The 20404-nt window shown below is 41.9% G+C and overlaps 1 protein-coding gene across 2 annotated transcripts in view; it reads left to right on the forward strand.

The window, feature by feature from the left end:
- The window catches only part of cdh23 (cadherin-related 23), a 210140-nt gene that overhangs the window by 78982 nt on the left and 110754 nt on the right, over window positions 1-20404 (forward strand). For both annotated transcript variants that reach the window (XM_049599677.1, XM_049599676.1), the window contains 3 exons: window positions 13874-14068; window positions 14165-14293; window positions 17550-17628. In XM_049599677.1, coding sequence (XP_049455634.1) covers window positions 13874-14068; window positions 14165-14293; window positions 17550-17628 — 403 coding nt within the window. The remainder of the gene's footprint in view (window positions 1-13873; window positions 14069-14164; window positions 14294-17549; window positions 17629-20404) is intronic.

The raw sequence follows: 20404 nt of genomic DNA on the forward strand, positions 1-20404 counted from the left end.
TTCGTCAGAGAACACCAGAGTTGGTAGGTCCACCACTGACGCTTCATTCTGTTCTGGTTGAGCAGATGTGACAGGCATGAAAGAGCCTGGATGGATGTGCTGTGATGAACGTTATGCTGCCTGTAACATCATCCAGTGCAACAAGTTAGCAGTGGGTCAGTGATGGTCTGGGGAGGCATATCCTTGGAGGGTTGCACAGACCTCCATGTCATAGCCACCGGTACCCTGACTGCTGTTAGGTAGCGAGGATGAAATCCTCAGAGTGATTGTCAGACCTTACGCTGGTGCAGTGGACCCTGGGTTCCTCCTGGTGTAGGACAATGCCTGGCCTCATGTGGCCAGGGTGTGTAGGCAGTTCCTGCATGATGAAGGCATTGATGCCATTGAGTTCCGTGGACCCTCCAATTGAGCACTTATGGGACATTATGTATTGGTGTATCTGATGCCACCAAATACTGCCACAGGCTTCCCTGATACAGGTCTGGGGAGGAGATCCCTCAGGACACTATCTGCCGAGTCATTGGGGGGCATAACCAGATGTTTGTAGAGCATACAGACACGCGTACTGAGTCACATTATGAGTAGCTGTAATAGAATTCACACAAGTTGGATCAGCCTGTGATTTCATTTTTTTACTTTAATGTTCAGTGTGATTTTGAGTCTAGCCCTCAATGGCTCGATCATTTTTGGTTTCCATTCACTGTTGTTACGTCATTTTCATCAGTAAAGATTTTCCACTTGGATTATTCGTCTATCAAGATCTGTTGTGTGATTTAATGTTCCCTTAATTATTGAGTAGTGTATTATGTGACTAGTGTTGTGCTCATTACTCAAAAATATAATTTATTACTCATTACTCGTCACTTTTGTAAAATAATATTACTTCACTTCATACTCCTTGCCAACAATGATTCGTTATGCTGTTCATTATATTACTCTTCTGTTGAACCCCACAAAACTGGTAATTGCATCCTTTCTCCTCAAAAGGCTCAGACTTCACGTTTTCCTCTGTGTGAATGTCAGGGTAATCTCCAGTAAGCACAGCTAAGGCTATATAGCCTGCAAATGATTTTAACCTGGGCGTTTTTGGTTACCTGTAATCGGTAGTTATTCGTGATAGGTCTGAAAGGCAAGAAGTCGGTTGTGGAGACAGACAACATTTTATCCACCACATATGCAGCCACAAGCTTTATTAGTTCCTTGTCACTTGTAGCCTGCAGCTGTCCAAGATTAAAATCCAGTTTTGGTCATTTAGCCAGTTTAAGGCTACAGCCAACCTAAGCAGCCACGGAGGGCTCACCTTAAGTGGGGTGTATTTCCTGGAGCTTCACGTTATTGTGTTGTCAGTTGTAGTAGGTGTTTCAGTAGGTTTAAGGTTGTGCTTTTACACTGAAAAGATTCTTAGTACCAATACCTGGAAGAATGATCTTCCTGTTTTCTTTCTTGCTGCTTTGAGGCATGCAGTGAATCTGGGATGTGATTGTTTGTCAGATTTCAAATCAGAATGGGTTGAGAACAGAAGTAAGGTTGTAACGAGTTGTTTTCGAAGTAACTGTAGTATAATTTAATTACTGAAATTTTATTAGTAATTCATTACACTACTCATTGCTGTAACATGTTCATGGTAACGCATTGTTGCCCAACACTGTACGTGTATTCAACAGGTATTGGGTAATTTAGACAGAAACAGTGAAAAAGCCACGGCATGGTGTTGATGTGAGAAACCATGTATACATTCCACTGTTTTTCTTCAAACTTTTTCAGGGGTATTAAAGCTTTGTTATCCATGTTTATGAAACTTGGTCAGAAATTGCTTGATTGATTGCTCTGACTCACCTTTCGTTTCAAACTGTGACACCTGACATTCTCATGTGGGAAGGAAACAGTTTACGAGATTTTACCAGTGGCAATGTCTTTCAGTGGCACAGTTTGCATAGCTTCACTCTTTTTCCCCTTAGTACACTCTTTCTTGTGTTGCTCTCAAAATATACTTATTTTGATGGCAGACTTAAGATTTTTGACGTTGGTGCAGAGACTGAAAAAATACAGGGTTTCTCCATTTATCTTGTCGTTAGCCTGCAATTTGCAAGTTTTCTTCCATTACTATCTGGCTTAGAAGTTCATTAATTGACCTCAATTTGCAATAAGTATACAGAAATGTTCTTACAACACCATGTTTACCATGATTTTTTGTGTGTATGCAAGTTTCATTTCCACATTAACTGAATGACTTAAGCTTAGACATACATGAACAACTGGCTTAACATTCCAAATTCAATGAGTCGTTTACAAAGTACAGTGTATGCTTGCGCAGCTGCCATCCCTCAATTTCAGAAACAGCTCCACAACAATCTCTCTTCCAAGAATGCATCATTCCTGGAATTAGAGTTAAACCACTGATAGGCACACCTATCAGCAGATTGCATGTTGTCACTCAGGCAGTCTGTCTCTTTGCTCAAACTGAGGTCAAGACACAATTCAACACTCAGGCTGCAATGATGGCATCAGCCACTGAGGCTTTACCACTGAGGCTGCTGAGATTGAAGGGTTTTATGAGGTGGGTTTCATACCTCAGCCCCAAGCATAGTGTCCATCACTATCTCCCAGGTACATACAAGAGGGCTACAGCTCGGTGCCACTGGGAAAGTGTAGGCTTTAAAGGAACCCTTGCCACAACTGTTGCCATGAGTGGAATTATAATGACAGACATCCTTTTATGAGTAGGGCTATCTCATTGGTTTGTGGATGTTATTGCTATGACATACGATTTAAAGTTGTTACTACCCCCTTGGGCCTGAGGGCTCATTTTACCAGGGACATGGCTGCATCAGGGAGACGAGTCCATGAGGTGTTATTGCAAGAAATACTTTTAAGCCACAAGCAAGGCTTCTCCACATACAGCACATTTTAAGTGGTTCAACTATCTAGATGTTACTGAGATTGTGAAGGTACACACAGTTCTGGGGGAGAGGCCTTTGTGAAACTCATTCCTTTAGGGGTATTTCCTGGGTCTTCTCTAATCTGTTTGGCACCATTGGCGAGAACAACAGAACAGCTCAATAATTTGACACAGCATCTATAATCTCTGGCATGTCCTAAAGCCTTTGAACTGCAAACATGACTCGGGTAATATGCATTATTATGCGGTTAACATGCAGTACACAAACACAAATGCTACACATACTGGCTGCATGTTTATTTGGAGAATTCAGACTGTTTCAGAGGAAGCTGAACCACACTTTTCAGCAGAGTATAAATCATTTTTGTATAATTTTCCCCATTTACTGTTGGAGGCTCGCAGATGAAGGACACTTAGTCTTGTTTCAATAGCAGTGAATTATTGATAAGCTAATTTCAAATGTGAAATATGGCTTTGTGTGTCACCTCTATGATTAATTGAAGTGTTCTCGTGATTCACCTACTTCAGCATCTCTGTCAAAGCTGCACACTGTGAAATCATTACCGTTGCCCTGACCTCACCTATTTATATAGTCTGTTATATATCTATCAAGTAGTTGTGTAGTTCATGTATTTTATGAATATACACACACAGAGATATACTGCATATTGATTGATTCAGGTGATCCTTGGGTGTATTTTCAATGAGGACAATTGTGATCAGGATTTTTTTTTTTTTTTTTTTTTTGCTTAAACTTGTAGGCAGAAGGGGGTTATGGGTTTGTTGTTTGGTTATATAAGGATTTACTCTGCCTTTTGATCAGTGCCCAGCCATATAGTAAAGGCACTTTGGACAGCTAGATGGGCAATTTAGCTGATCAGGGCATCATTTTAGGGGCAGTGGCTTTGGGCGTTGTGGCACGTTAGATGTAAAATCTTTGTATTCTCCATTAGCTCATCCATATGGCATGTTGTTTTCCTTTCTTAAGATTGCCGTACTGAAGGTACACAGTGAGGGGGTGAATCAGAATGTGGAACTTTGCCTAAAACAATGGGCTGTATGGAGTGTGCTTCCACAAGTGTAATAGTAAGCAGTGGTGCATTATAAGAGGAAAAAGTAATTTATATCCACTTTTGGCAGTGTTGGACTAAGTGTAGTTGACAGTGTTACTTAGTGCTCCAAATGATATCCCCAAAAGGCTTTGAAACGGCTTGCCTATATTTGTTCAATCATCAGTGTGGATTGTTTTAATTGGCATCTAAAAAAAACCCTTTTATACAGACAGACCTTTCAAATATTCTGAGTTTTGTGTTTTCTTAAATTCTTATTAATTGGTCTTTTACTGGCTTTGTGAAACACTTCCGACACTTGCTTTGGGCGGAAGACTTTACTTAAAACAATGCAGTTTATTGCATACTGATTAAGAATAGCTGTTAAACTGGACTCTTACTCTATGTGTCCTGTAACATGATGTAAACAGACACCAGCTCATCAAAAGCCATGAACATTTTGCACATTTTGTATAAAACCTTTTAAGTTAACATCTTTTTCTTCCTTTACCTCTCACTTAATTATATTGTGTCTTTTTCTCCTCATTTGCAATACATTCCCGCACATAGGGTCAGAAAAATGCCAGCGGCAGTGTGACGACGCACCACATGTGGGAGGCAGTGATGGAGTGACAGAGGTTGTGAGAGGGAGGCAGTGAAAGGGTGAGCGGAGCTGGTACAATCACATGCCTGCTGGGTTGGAAGCGGAGAGCAGACAGCCGGGGAGGAACTGAGAACCTTGCGAGCAGTGTAGGTGTAATCATGGCTCTATTGTAGTGAACAGCTGGGCCTCTGGAGCTGTGAGCAGTGGGGGGCCAGAGCCCAGGCACTGCCCCTGCAAATCACCATGTCTTTAACATTTCTGACAAAATAAGAGCAGAGCATTGTACTCAAAAGTCTGGGGGTTTGCCATGGCCTTTACCAGGTAGAACAAAAAGTCAACTTGACTTCAAATGGAAATAGCATGCCAAAGTCTGACTTTTGACTTCTGTTTTACTGAGGGCAGAATGTACCTGGATTTCTGGCCTACTAGTAGCTGGGCCTAAGAATAGCAACAGCAGTCAGTGAGTCAGTTGATCAGTCAGCTAGTTGGCCAGTTACTTGGTCAGAGGGTCAATCCATCTGTCCAGTTTAGTTCTTTTGAGAGATGGTGAGTCACATCATCTGAACCACTGCCCAGAGATTGCCTAATGTTTGTCAGTTCAATTCTTAGTCCACATTTGTTATCAATAATAATGAGTATGCCTGGACTTCCCTCAGACATAATGGCATTTCACCTTACTGGTAGAAATGTGGTGGTAGTGTGTTACTCTGGAGTGCCACTTGAATGAACACCTCATTGTCACATAAACCTACAAATTCAAGTCTAAACACTGAGACAAATAAAGGCCAGTCATGCAGAAGTGGTATCAGGGCTGAGTGTGGTTCATTCAGGTTCCATGTCTTGTGTTTCATTTGCATTTATTGGTTAATAAGCTCAATCAGTCACAGACACAATCAATAGAACAGAACAGAACAGTATTCATCAGAGCAGCTAATCACCAATGATCTGTAAACTGTTTGCTTAGAAAATCTCAGGTTGAATATGTGACATTTTCCTGAGCACAAAATCAATACAGTATCTGTGTTGTTTTTGATATTGTAGATAAGCAAATCCTGAGTAAATTAAGTACTTAAGCATGCAGAGGGATGCTGGCACAGATCAGATTTTGTAGGGCAGTCTCAGGTCATTTTTGGTTGATGAATTAACTTGGTCAGAATTTGATTTTCGGAAATGATAATGAATGTATCCAATATGCACTTAGCAGATGAATAGAATACTAACCAGTTATGATGGAACTGTGTTTATCCCCCACGCAAAAAAATACAGGCATTATGGCATAAATTCCAGAGCTGATGGAGACAAAACATTTCCTTAGAGAGAAGGGAAAGTGCAGAGTACAGGTATTGCTTTTACAGTCTGTTTTTAAATGAGTAACAGCAACATGCTACCAATGCAAGATATTTATAATTTCCTCATATACTCTTGATCCTCTACATTCAGGCTGATAATGACTATTCTTTAAAAAAAAAAATTGTATGTGGAATGCTAAGAATTTATTTTTTTGTGTTTTGGTGTCTCCTCTCAGTATGCTTTTTAATACTGTAACACCATACTCCACCGCAAGAGATAGGTGATTTGCATTTTTTTTTTTTTTTTTCAAATCATACCCTAATTTGGGGCTTTTAGCTTGTGCACTTGAAGAGCATAATTTGCCATCACATGCAGTCTGAGTGAATTTGGCTCGAGTTCTTCCATCACCAGAGTGACGTATAAATGTATTAAACCGTGTGCAGTTGTTGGACAGAGTATCATTGCACACTTTTGTGACTGCTCCCTCAAGGACTCCCTTGAGCAGAGAGCTGACGTTTAACCACTGGAATCCATTATGCTTAAAGCTCCAGGCCTCAGTGGACTTCAGCCCCTGTCATCCCTCAAGGTCCCAAAGAGAAGCTGTGCCATGCAGTCTTGACGTCTGGCCAGCCTTGACTCTCCAGGGCCCCAGAAGTGTCTTTGTCATGTTGAACCTGAAATTTGGGTCACAGGAAACCAGCAGTCCGCTGCTGCTTTCAACCCCGACAGTAGAGACTATAGTGCAAACACCAGCATATTATACAGCAGAGGTACAGTTAAAAGCGAATAGGGACTCCCTTCTTTATTAGAGTTGTCTCATGGCTGTTAGTGACAGGCTTTCACTTTCATTTGCTCATGTCTGAGCTCTCAATTTCTTTCTCATCTCTCACTGTCTGTCTTTCTATCAGTTGTTGTTTTTTTAATCTCCTTACAGCTTGTAGTCTGTAGTTTTTGTCTCTCGCTTCTGACATGCTTGCTCCTCCTTTGCAACCTGTATTCATTCCCAGGTCATCAAATACCAATACTTTGTCATGTCCCTTGGCATCTGATTGCGACGCACAGGGCACCCTTTTGAATATCTCATATCTCTGTGGTGACAGTTGAAATACATTGTCACACCTGGTTAATGTTGTGAAACTGTCGTGGTTAGGTTGAGACAACAAAACTTCTTGGTTAGGTTAGAAAAAAAGACCACATTTTGGGTTAAAATAAGAACATTTGTATGTGTTTTTTTGTGTTTTCACAGCGAAAAAAAAAAAAGATAAATATACACTAAAATTATGTATAACAGAGCTTTCATACAGCTCTGCACACACATTACTCTTGGATGGATTACTCGCGAATGCAGGCTTGCACAGAAATGCCACGCATATCACATGAAAGCGCAGGACTAGAGCTTTCCAATGATACCACACACATCACTGTGCTGCCATCTCATCACACTATAAATCCAGATTAATTGTCTACAAAATAAAACCCTGACGAATTTCTTTACAATCCATTATACAGAGCTTGTTATCAGTCACTTCATATAGTGAGGAATATCATATCTTACCACGTCTTAGGCTTGCATGTGTTTCTCCCTGTCTATCCACATTTGTAGTCCAGCTTTCAAGATGCAAATATCTCCATATTGTCCAGTTGACACTGCAAACTTTGTATGACAAGACAAGCGCACTTCACCTTTGCGCACCCAGACAACTGTAGCCTAATTATGCATGCATGACAGGGCCATAGTCACCATATACATTGAGGGAGACATGTGTCCCCCCCACCAAAGCCCAAAATGCAACAACAAACTTTGTTTTCTGCAAACAAAGTGGTAAATATTATCTTGGAGGACATCATTGCACTGGATTGACTATTTTTCTATTATCTTAGATGTAAATATTGCATGTTTCTTTCAGATAAAACACATTTTTGACTTGTGAATGAGTCAATGGAATTTCTTGCAATAATGAAAAAATACTGGCAATCATGTTCGCCTGGCACAAACCACATGTTTTGGACAGCTGTGAAGTGACAGAATGTCCCACCATCATGGTTCTTATATTGCCAGATTCCAGAGAGTCTCCCCTCTTCATATATGGTAGAATATGACATTTTCCAACTTGCTATGGTGAGATACATGTAAAAATGTAAGAATTTAGTCACACGGATTTGTTTGTTTTTTTTCAGTGATATAAAAACTAATATAAAATACAGGCACATAGTAGGACATGGAATGATGGCAAATCTGGTTAGCCCAGATTGTCCTGAAAAAAAAACAAGATATAGCATGTGTATGTAGCCTTTATGACGACTGTGATATGAGCTTAAAAGTAAAGGCAGTAAAAATACCCCAGAAACGCCTAGGGCCCATAGGGTTAGTATATCCGTTGCTCTCAGCATCAAGGATTGCCATGGATGAGTTTATATTGGTGTTAAAGGGTGCCTTTGGCATCTATCACACACTGAGGCATGTGACAAAGAGTTGGTATTTACAACAGGTCAGGATCAGACTTTGACTCTTTTTATTCTATTCTTATTTTAAATATGACTTCCTTACTCTAATGTTACAAAGTTAAAATGGACAACAGTTTCATTGTTTTGTAGACCCACCTTTGGCAGCACTTCCAGCTTCAGCATCGGTCTTCTGAGGTATCTCTTTAATGTAATCCCATTCTTCCTTGCAAAGCCATCAAGCAGTCTGTCTTAAGGACTGAGTGCATCAGTGGTCTTCAGTTGTCACCCACTGTTTATATTGGGGTTCACTATGGGGCCACTCAAGGTCATTCAGACTTCATCTGAAGCCAATCCAGCATCGTCTTCATTGTGTGACTTCATGTACCAAAACATGGGGTTTTGGTTGAATGCATTCTTGAGTAGGTTTTCTTCAAGGATCTGTCTCTGCACCTCAGAAAAATCCATTCACACAGCAAGCAATAAAGCACCATGCTACACTGGAATGATACTGTATCAACCAAATGATGAACTGCACTGTGGCTTTCACCAGATGTATGATGGTGGCATGATGTGGAATGCAGTATTCAGGGATATGTTGTCTCACCAGGCCAAAAGTTTTCTTTCATTCTGTTTTGCAAGTGCTGTTTGGCAAACTTCTCATGAGCTATTATGTGTTATGTCTGGTGTGACTTCTATCTTGCGATGCTACTGTGAAGGTCTGATAGATGAAATGCTGCAGTGATGCCAATCCCTCAAACAGGCTCTTGCTGCCATCTCTGTAGAGAATCTTGGAAGCCCCGTTGGAGTGGCCATTGAGATTTTGGTCACTTGCCTGACTAGTGCTCTTGATGCCCATTTTTCTGACTTTGGCTATAGGGCCAGCTCTCAGAAAATTCATGGCGTTTCCTATACAGTATGATACCCACCATGCTCCTGGGAGCTTTCATTGATTTAGCAATTTCTTACACTCTTCCATGGATCTATGCCTCGACACAATTATATCTTGGACCTTGACTGAAAGTTCCTTGGACTTGAGGGCTTTCAGGGTTTTCTTGCTATGTACTATGAACAAAGAGACCTTGTTTATAATGGTGTGTGTCTTTTATTCATGTCCAGTCTACTGAATTTCTCACAGATGGCTTTTAATCAAGTTCTGGACACAATTCAATGATGATCAAATAGAAGGATCATGTGCAACAAAACATTAAATGGAAGTGTAAAAGTGAAGGGTTTAAATACTAGAGTAAATTAGGTACTTCTGTAGTTCAGTATTAATACATTTAGAAAAATGCATATTGCATCATAATGCAAGTATCAAGAGTGAATTAAGGGCAAAATTTGAATGGATCCTCAATTAGGTTTATAACAACAAGGGGGCTGAATGGTCTCCAATAAACACTGCATGCTCTCCCTTTAAATCTCTATCTCTATGTACTCTACAGTACGCCTCGCCTCGCCTCCTCTCTTTCCATAAGGAGTAGCTCTCAGAGGGAGAAGAGGGCGATTCCTGCAGTGCACTTCAGATAAGACACAGCAGGGAACTCTCTTCATCCCTCTCCAACTGTCTCACCACTTAACATTCTGCTTCCCATGGGAAATAGCCCTCATTTATTCAAAAGCTACAAAGCACTGTCAGGGCATATATGCAGGAATATGGGCCATGGCTAACCAATTGGCTTTTGCACTTGTGAAGGAATAGGTAGTGACACATACAGTACAGTGCTTCTCAACCAGTACGCAGTGGTAACCCAGTTTAGCAGCCACTGGTCTCGCCAGGCCTTGCTGGGCATTGTTTATTGAGTGACTCGTTTATGGAGAAGTAATTGGACAGTCTTATAGGACAATAAAAACAGAGGGATTCACTGCCTTGCATTTTGCGCCTGGTCACCCACATTGACTTGTAATCGGCATCACACGGGTCCAATCAATGGCCTGATGGCGAGGCTATTGAGACCCAGTGGAGGTTACAAAAGGCCAGGCAGAAGACTGTATGTCTGATGGCTCTTTGCACTCTGATTACGAGACTGTAGTGCTGGAGTGTGCTGTCTGTACTCATGGACTGCTGGAATGCAGAGAAACTCATCGTGAATCACTGGAGATCCGAGGCAATTCTTTAAATAGGTTGCTTTATTGTTTTTCTCCTAGTATTGAAATGCACCACTTATCCAAAGACAGCATTTTGACCTTCAGAGTCTTCCAGGGGGATAAAGGGAAAACAAGATAAGAATGAATAAGGTGAATGGGTAATGGTTATGTTGTGATTCTGTAAGCAGGCAGTCTAATAGCAGCTCAAAGATGATCAACACCTGCACACAGACGAACCACACACCTCGGAAGTACCACACTGGCACATACTGTTAAGAGTTGGTCATCTGTGCTCCTCAGCAAGGCTTTGAACTGTTGTTGCTTCAACTGCTTTGAACACCGTGGCACTGTCAAATCTGTGAGATCAAAACTGGTGTGTGTGTTTACTTATTTGAGTGTGTGACGTTATTTACTAAAGCTTGTGGCATTTGACACTGGGAGGTGTTAATGAGTCATTGTTTCAAAGACTGCTGTGTAGAGAGAGATAGAAACTGGCGTGCTTCAGGGGAGTAAAATGATACGTCATATCACACACTTTTCCCACACACATCCAGATCTCATCCTCTTTCCAAAAAGAGGTACACACACACACACACACACACACACACACACACACACCTAATGCTCAACTATCAAACTGCCTCCTTGACATCAAAGCAAAGTTGATAAAGCAGACACCCATGCCAGACACACATACAGGTATACAAGTGCTGACACACAAACAAGTACAAGCAGGAATATTTCAATCATTCACCCAGAGTTTGATTTTGTGTATTTTTATCCATTTAATTTGTGCCTGTGCTCCAGTGTCATGCTTCAGGCTTTGGGGTACCTTTTTTACAGGTGTTTCCAGTTCCCTCATAAGCAGACAACTTGACACGCATAATAAATATATCAGAGAACTGCAGCTTAGATGTTTATTCAAATGCAGTTATTGTTGTGGAGGAGTGGATTAGTAACTCTGCTCCTTCACTCCGCCACTCTCATTGACGTTTGATCTGGCTACATTTTTAGTGCTGAGTCTCTCGGTGACCAGAGGATAGCAGAAGATGGCAAAATGACCAGTCCGCTAGAGACTGTTGAGTCTTGTTGTTGTTTTGGTACCTCTGTCTTTTTCTCATAGAGAGTTTTACTTTGACAGTAAGAGAGGTAGAGCTGGGTTGAAAAAATCGATTTAATCGATTCGAATCGATTTTCCTTTAAATGGCACAAAATCGATTCATTAATTAAAAAATCGATCTTTTACTATAACTGTTTTCCTCCGTGGACGTGTTGTACAGCCGGTAGCAGACTGCAGCAGCCTGCAGTACTAGCAACCCAGGTAGTCTCGCGATATCAGCATTTAGCACCTGAGGTCATGGTGAGAGATCTCACGAGATGGCCGGACACTGACTCACACCTGTAGCCACAATCGATGCTTTTCCACCAGCACTAAAAATCACTGAATGCGTCCATTCACCTCAAAGTCAAAAATACATCTACTCATGGTCAAGAGGTTGGTGCTTTTGACAGCGCAAGATGTAAACGTTATTGGCATCCTCCTGAGCTGAGATGTAACATCAGCTAGCTCAGTGGTGCTAAGTGAGCTAGCACTTAACACGGCTGGCGAGTTGTTTGGTACAAAGAGAGTTCTTACAGTTGTTCAGAGTTATTTTTAGGTGCTTTTAGCACAACAAGCTGAGTGACATCTAGTTGCATTATATTTTAGAGAGGGGAGACATCTCTATGGCCCAAATCTCCCACACTCTGCAACTCACACCAAAACAATCTATGTTGATAAAAAGCCCTACAGGTAAGTGGAAGAACATGTATTTTTTTAATTTCGGGGTAAACTTTTAAGAATGACTGTTGGAGTTTTGAGGTTTACCCACCTAAGATCTAAACCAGCAGGCAAAACCCTGATATACAGTAGGAATTCAGACTTTCAGATCTGCTTATTTTAATCTAAAATACATTAACTTTGTTGAGATGACTCACAGGAATAACCTGTGACACTGTCTGCAAATATCAGAGGACACAATGGGAGTTCCAGCTCCAAGGTTGAGTAACTGAGCCCTGTGATATCTGTTGCTCTCTCAGGCATCTGTTGCTCTCCTCGTCTTCCCCTGCAGCTACACTACTTGGATCCCTCTTCTCTTTCTGTCCCTCAATTCCCATGTGGCTATCTGGCTTAATCTGGTTAGACAGACCAGTTTGCAGCGCTGCTCATGCATGTGTAGAGACCAGTGGGAGAAAGCTAAGGGAAGGAAATTGAGCGAGAAGAATGGCAGAAGCAGAAAGACTGCGGAAGTGAATGTGCAGCAGATGTAATGTAGAGTCATGTAGACAGAGACAATTTGCCTCACTTGGCTGTTATGTTTTCCTGTTACCTTGGTGATGGCAACCCCGTCCTTGAGACTGCAGTGGGTCAACAGGTTTGAGTCACACATGCACATTTTGCTGCACAAGTACATACGTCTCATGCCACATGTTCATACTGACCAAGCAAACATACATACACATGTTCCAAGCCAGACAGTCACACATAAACACACAGTTTTATAGACTCTGTCACACTGAGACAATAGCACAAGGTAGCATGTACACATGCAAATACACCTCCACACTCCCCTGACACCTGTGCAGACAGACTGCAGGGTCAACTGCTCTCTTACTGTGTCACTTTAGCTTTGGCTCAAGGCCCAGCTCAGTCTAACTCCATGACCTCCCCATGTGGTCACGCTCTCCCCTGCAGTAAACAAGGCCACACACTCAGGACTGTGTTTGTGTGCACACAGGTGAGTGTGTGAGACAAAGAGAGGGAGAGAATAGGGACCTCGTGCAAGCGTTTTCTTTTGAGTAACATACCGGGAAAACCTCCAGTCGTCCAGTACAACATTTTTTTTCTTGTATCTGTGGGCATTCTCATTTCTTATTAATTGTGTGTGTGGCTGTTTTGAGATAAAATTCCAATTAATGAGGATGTTCCTCAAACTTACAGACAAGTGACTCTGCAATACCTGAGGACTCTGTTTCTTTATGTGGGCTCCTCTGTTTTTCCACTCGCTAGGTTTCAACACTGACCATGACCAAGACGAACAGTGCTCTGATATGACATCATGCAGCCTTTCTGCCCAGTTAATATTTCTTAACTCTTAGCTTTTAGATACCCAAGGCAATTTAGGAGGTAACACAGATAGGCAAGGCTTGTGTTTACTGACAAGGTGAGACAAGATTGACCAAAAGTTCTTAAGTGCCATCATGATTTGGGGGAGTAGCTGCAGGGGAAAAATATGCACATTCACAATCAAAACTTGGAGATTGTATTCCAAAACTGATGATTTAATCAAATTGTAATCTGTGGATATGTAGTTAAGAATTCTGTGTTAACCAGAGAAGGTCATAATTTTAGCCCTTACTTCAGCAGTAGTTTATTAGTATTGATCCCAAACGTTTTTTATTTTAAAAATAAAAAGGCCTATCACAGTGTCAATCAGTACAAATGTGTGTGTTGTCTTTCAGAATACACCAGTGGGCAGATCAGTGTTCATGGTGAATGCCACAGATCCCGACCAGGGCACTGGAGGCAGCGTTCTCTTCTCCTTCCAGCCTCCCTCTCCCTTCTTTTCCATCGACGGGGCCCGAGGTACCGTCACAGTCATCAAATCTCTGGACTACGAGACAACCTCAGCGTACCAGCTCACTGTCAATGCCACGGTCAGCATACACAACACAGAAATTCTCTTTTAAGACATTTTAATGCAACACAAGTCAAATTATACTCAGCATATACTGAACTTCTGTTTCTATTAGGATCAAGACAAAGTGAGACCTCTGTCCCGGCTTGCCAACTTAGCTATCACCATCACTGATGTCCAGGACATGGATCCCATTTTCACCAATCTGCCCTACAGTACCAACATAGAAGAGGATGTTCCCCTGGTCAGTAATACAATCCCACCTGACATCACACTGTCAAGAGCTTGTATCCTATTCATGCAGCTTTTATGTGAAACCCTGTAATCTGTCCATTTCCTTCTCCCCCATCCTTCTCTGTTGCCAACATATTCCACTTATTTTCTACCTCATTGCTCATCTCCTGCTCCTCCTGTCCCATGTTCATACTCCTCTTTGATTATTCAGGAGGTGTTTGGAGCAGGCGCAAAAGAAATATGGTTAAAAATCAGTCCCTGAGTTATTATCAGGGCAGGATGTCTCACCTCTCATCCTGCTTCCTGAGCCCCCCCATCCCCCCCAGGAACCCACACACATCCAAACTCTGCCTCAGGTCCCTACATAGAGCACAGCAAGTGTTGGAGACTGTAATTACTGAGGGAGATTTACAGTGGTGCTTCAGGGATGTGAGGCCTCTAGCAAAGGTCACTGGGGCTATAGGATTTATCTCACCATGCTTCCTCATGTGCTCAGTATGTGTGTGAAGTATGAAGTCTTTGTATTGTATGAAGTACTAAGCAGTAGAGTCTCCCCATGACCTTACCTTTGTCTTTATTGCAAGTCAGTTTGTAATGGGTATCTAATACACTGAGTGTCTGTTTCCCTGTACACCATTATGTTCACTCCCCTGACTCAGCCCTCTAAACTCGGTTCCCAGGTGGCTAATGGTCCAGCTATTGATGTTTCCACTCGTAGAGGGGGAATTACACACAGGGGCATAATACTGTCCGTCCTTATTTCTGTTCTCTCTCTCTCTCTCTCTCTCTCTCTCTGTCTCCATCAGCTTTGTTCTGCCTCTCCCAAATTCTCTCCCCTGACTCACCCAACCTAGACCCCCCTGATTCAAACACCCACCCGCATATCCCTCGTCCTCCCTCCCTCAGCCTGCATGCGCTGTAGTAGAAATGTCAAGTGCTACATTTGCATGCATATTAACGGGGCGTGACGGAGTCGACGCCCGGTGTCTCCCCGACTCTCTGATTCATCAACTGTCACCAGGAAGGTCACAGCAGGAGGGAGAGGAGGGGGGGGTGCGAGGGGGCAGAAAGAGAGATGTCGGGGTGAAATAGGAAAAGGTGAGAAGAAAAAGTTAGATGACGAAATAAAGAGGAGAGAGTTAAAAAAGAGCAGCATTACGTTGGATCACAAAGTTGACATTAGTGAGTGGATTCCAGATTTCTCACAGCAGCTGAGCAGCGTTAAGCTTCAGTAATACTGCCTCGGAGTGTTGTAGCTCTTGCCTCTAACAGTAGGGGGCAGTGTATAATCCCATTACTGCGACACTGTGGGAGGAGGTCACGGCAGGCATACAACCAAAATCTGTTGCTGAGCCCCTTTGACCCCCACAACAGATAGAGACAGGATAACAACAGTGTTTATAGTGAGACAGAAAGACACAGAAACACAGGCCAGCAGTGCCACTGCACACACACACTTCAGATGCCCTCATGTGCTATTCTAACAGGCATGTGTCATTTCCATTAGGCAGTGTTGGGCAGTGATAAGCTGAGGGCGTACAGTGACGGAACGAGTGTCAACTGTTCTCAAGGCCCATGACATTTACACGTAAAGGGATATCAAACTTGGATCCCTGTCATAGGTCATTTCTCAAAGGTGTGAGTGCACACACACTCACATGCATGGAGAACCCCCCCCCCCACCCCACCCCCCCCCGCCGCCTCTCAGTTCCTGTTTGTTTCTCTGTGTCTGTCTTTCTCTTTTTCTCCAGCCAATCAACCCGTCATCCGTAGAGAACTTTGACAAAGGAGTAGAAGAAAATATTTCTTTTTTCAGATGAAATCACAGGGCAGGGTTTTCAGCTGTTGTAGCTGTGAATTCATGCAGCTTGGACTGACGTTTAAGCTCCTTCTAGGACAAACACAATTTGGCTGTCAAATCAATGAGGAGAAAGAGAGAAAAGGAGAATGGGTTGGGGGGGGGGGGGGGGGGGGTAATGCACTGTATAGCTAGAAATGAAAGGATGAGGAGGGGGAGGGGGGGTTGGCTTTGGAATGGGGAGATGTGGTCGTGTATGTGTGGGTGTGTATGTGTGTGTTTGCAGGAGAGGGGATTGTATCTTTGATGGTTGATTGAACATATTCCACTTGTGTGGACAGCTCGAGAATATTGCTCATATTAATTCAGCATCACTTCATCTCCTCACTCGCTTTCTCTGTCCCTTATTTCTCTCCTAGTCTGTTCCTAAATCTTCTGTGTGTGTGTGTGTGTGTGTGTGTGTGTGTTTCCCTCTCAGCTAGTGATTGGTGTGAATCAGTCTTTCTAAAAGGCTTGTAATTGATTCTGCTGTAATTGGTCAATGACAGGAGATGCTTTGGCAGAAATGGAGCATAAACACGCCTAAGACACAATTTGCAGGATCAATGGGAGGCAGCTTGCTTTGGTGTGAGTAGGGAGCTAAAGGGGGGTAAGTGAGGGAGCAAAGGACGGTAGGAGTAGGAGAGAAGGAAGGAAACCGGGAAGTAGGGAAGGTCCCTCCATCTCTCACTGCAGCACAGGGGTTTTTAAGTATCACCACCGTGTCTGATTCAGGCACGAAGGCTGAGAAAGCTCAGCGGATCAAAGACTTTTCAAACAGCTTTCTCTCTCTTTCTTTTCTATTTTTTTTTTCAACTGTCATACTGTGGTTTTGTCGAGTTGCGGACTCTTTGCCGTCGCTGGAGAGTTTTGAAACAATGAAAGGAGAAATAAACCCCTATGAAATGCTAATAAAACACTCCATAATAAAAAAAAAAGTTTGTGATTTGTCTGCCGTGATGCAGTTTGCCTTTTGTTCGGGTTTCAATAATAATTTTGTCCCTTTCCAGTTGAAATACAGCCCTCTCATATTTCAGCATAATTTGGTGTCTTTGTTGGAGAAAAGTACTCATTCTTGTTTATTCCTGTTCTTGTTCTTGATAACGAGTATCTGACTGGGAAATGTTTTGTCTCCAAGTTGATGCTTCAGTTACAGATTTCACTGATTCATTGCCATCTTGAAAGCCAACATTTTCTACAATATGATAAAGGCTGCTATCACAATTTTGTACACATGGCAAAGTGCAGGAACCATCCCACAGGGAATGATTATTTCATTTGCAGGTAGCTGTTTACAGTGATATTAGTTTCCTTGTCACTGATAATGGGTCAAATGAAAGCGGAATCTACTGTAGAAATGCTAATAAATGTGACTGTGAAGATCACATGCAGCTTATACAGTATGTTTTGTGTGTGTATGCCTCTGCAGGGATACGAAGTGCGCAAGATAACAGCCATTGACCAGGATCTTGGCCGACCGAGAGGCATCGGCTACACCATCATCTCAGGTCTGAGTCACATAATCAATCTGACATCCACAGCACAGAGAGGGGAAATCGATCACTTCTTATCATAATCCCACAGCAATAATAGACAAGTCTCATCAAGCACAACAGTCAATAACAGCAGAGTGCGGCCTCAGAATTGGAGAATAGGCTCACCCGTAAGCAGTTATTAATCACTGTTTGGTGCTGTTGTGCGGAAGTCAGCCTTCATTTAGAGTTATCATTCACAAGTTGGCTCATGCCATCAAAACAGGATTATGGTTTGTCAGAGTGACAAATTTAACCTTCGGCAGAAGAGTGTGATGTCATGATATTCTGTTGTTGCCGACTTGTGTTGTTTGATTGTTTTATTAGATATGTCACACATGCAGTTGTGGAAAAAGGCGCGGAAATAGAGTGTCAGCACTAATGATCGCCAAATTGGGCCTCTTCCTACAATACATAACTTGTGTTGGTGTAACTATACCTGAGTTTGACTTTAAAGGAGACGAGAAGAAGCCACAGTTTGCACGCTGCTGATAAGGTTATAGCAGTGATCCTGCTTTAATACTCCTGAAGAGTTTTCTTACCTCTGCCAAGGATGGGATGTTTGTGTCTGCCAGTTACTTTGTCTGTCTGTCTGCCAGGAGGATATCTCAAAAACTTGAAACAGATTTCCATGAAACTCAGTGGACAGATTTACCTTGGGGCAAGGAGCTTTAAGTTAGATTTTGGTGTTGATCCATATCTAGGATTGTCACTATTAAGTATGTTGTTATTTAGTATTATCTGTGTAATGACATGCATATACAGAAATGATTCCAAGTAAGGTAGGACTGCAGGATGAAGAAATCAATTTAATTAAACTTTTAATGACAGAGACTGTTTTGGGGAGTAACAGCAAGTGGGTAAAGTGGTAATGTCAGTGGAGGTGTTGTTTTTATGTGTATTTGTCTGTCCATGCTGTACCACACGCACAGCCACACTGTTTAACTCTCAACCTTTTAGCCATGTTACTTGCTGAGGGGTTTACTTAATGAGACTTCAGTGTCACTAGGAGACGTTACTCATTAACTCCTCCCTCTGAGATCTGAACTGAAAAACCTTCAAGTGCACTCCGCTGCACTGACTACGGTCGCTGTTTATAAATTAATTTTTTGAGCTTGTGTTGAACCTACATGAATAGATGAATGTGGCCACACTGGAGAGAATAAATCCACAATGGATAGGAATTAAAGAGAAATTGACTAACTTTGTAGAGTGTACATGCACTCTGTTGCTTTGATTAAAACTAGATTAGTCAAAACTCAGATTAATGCAGCTGTCATGTTTACACCGTAACCAGGTTATATTACTCCACTAAGTTTGTTATAGAGTAAACATAATTCAGTTAACACCGCTCAGTAAAATGACAATAACAAGCTCCCATATTAGTCCTGCTGCACAGTGGTCCACCCACTCTGGTACAGTGGTTGGGACCACCACCATCCCCCCCTGGCAAAAACAATTGAAGACCAATATGACTGTCTTTAAGAGGCTCCAGCATGCTCATATTTAAGGTAGCATGAAGTTATGGATGATATCTTGTGACCAAGACAACCTAAGGCATCCAGTGTTGCCAACCATGTCATAGCTTGTTGGGAAGAGAGATGTATGACACTTCAAAGTTAAGCTAAATTTTGGTGAGGGAAAAAGTGCCATAGCTCACTTAAGATATCTAAATTAAAATGGGCTTGATGGGTAGCCATGAATGTCCCCTAAAACTGAGGAGGCTGGTTCCCAGTGAATGTTTGGCATGAATAAATGAATGAATTAAACCTTTATTGCCCCAAGGGGAATTTGCTTTGCACAAGAAGCAACATAACATAGAAAAGAAGCTTCATAAAAACGTCATGAAAAAGCATCATCAATGGGAAATTGAGCTTGAATTAAAGGACATTAAGTTTACAAAGTGCTAGTAAGTTGTTCCTTACAATCAATGTACTCCTTCAAATTTAAGCTGTATATTTGTCTTTGTTAAGAAAAGGACAACCAGCATTTGTAGAACAATGAATCACTGATACAGATACATAACACATTAAAACAGGATTATTGTGGAACTTAAAATGTTAACTGTACTGGTAGATAATTAGTATAAACTGTAAAATAGTAAACCAAAGTGTATCACTACGTATTAACTTAACTCTCCATATTTACATGATTTTCAACTAGCCTATATACTTCAGCAGCATAACAGAATTCATGAAATTCAGTTATGGCTTTTGGTTTTAGTGTGCCACCCATCTGGCCACCCCTATGAGAAATTTCTGGGTGCACCACTGCTGCTGTAGCATTATCTGATTTCTTTTGGTGTTTAGAACTGTGCACTCAAAGGTCAGAAGGTGAAATGGAGATTGTATCTCTCTTTATGGCTACCACATAGCTTCTCAATATTAACTTGATTATAAAATAATGGGAAATTATTGAAATTTGAACTCTTGTGACTTATTTGTGTGCATTGAAGTCAGTGACTGTGTCTTCAGCATAGATATGACTGTTCCAGGGAAAGAGCCTCTTTTTCACCTGATATTTACCTTTTTGATCCAAATGTCTTCCGGTCAGGAGACATCTGTTTTACTAAGTTTCTGCAAGATGCCAGCTTCCGTTTGCTTACCTCTCCTCCTCCATTCTCCTATTAAAATAAAAACATAACACTTTTGACTCAGTCGCTTATGTAATGCCACTTTAATACCCCTGTAGGGTGGTCATTTTCATCACAATCAGGGTTTCGATCCTGAAGGACGAACAATCCCTCACAGAT

The sequence above is a fragment of the Epinephelus fuscoguttatus genome, linkage group LG16 (genome assembly GCF_011397635.1).
Source record: "Epinephelus fuscoguttatus linkage group LG16, E.fuscoguttatus.final_Chr_v1".
In the NCBI taxonomy this organism is placed as follows: domain Eukaryota; kingdom Metazoa; phylum Chordata; class Actinopteri; order Perciformes; family Serranidae; genus Epinephelus; species Epinephelus fuscoguttatus.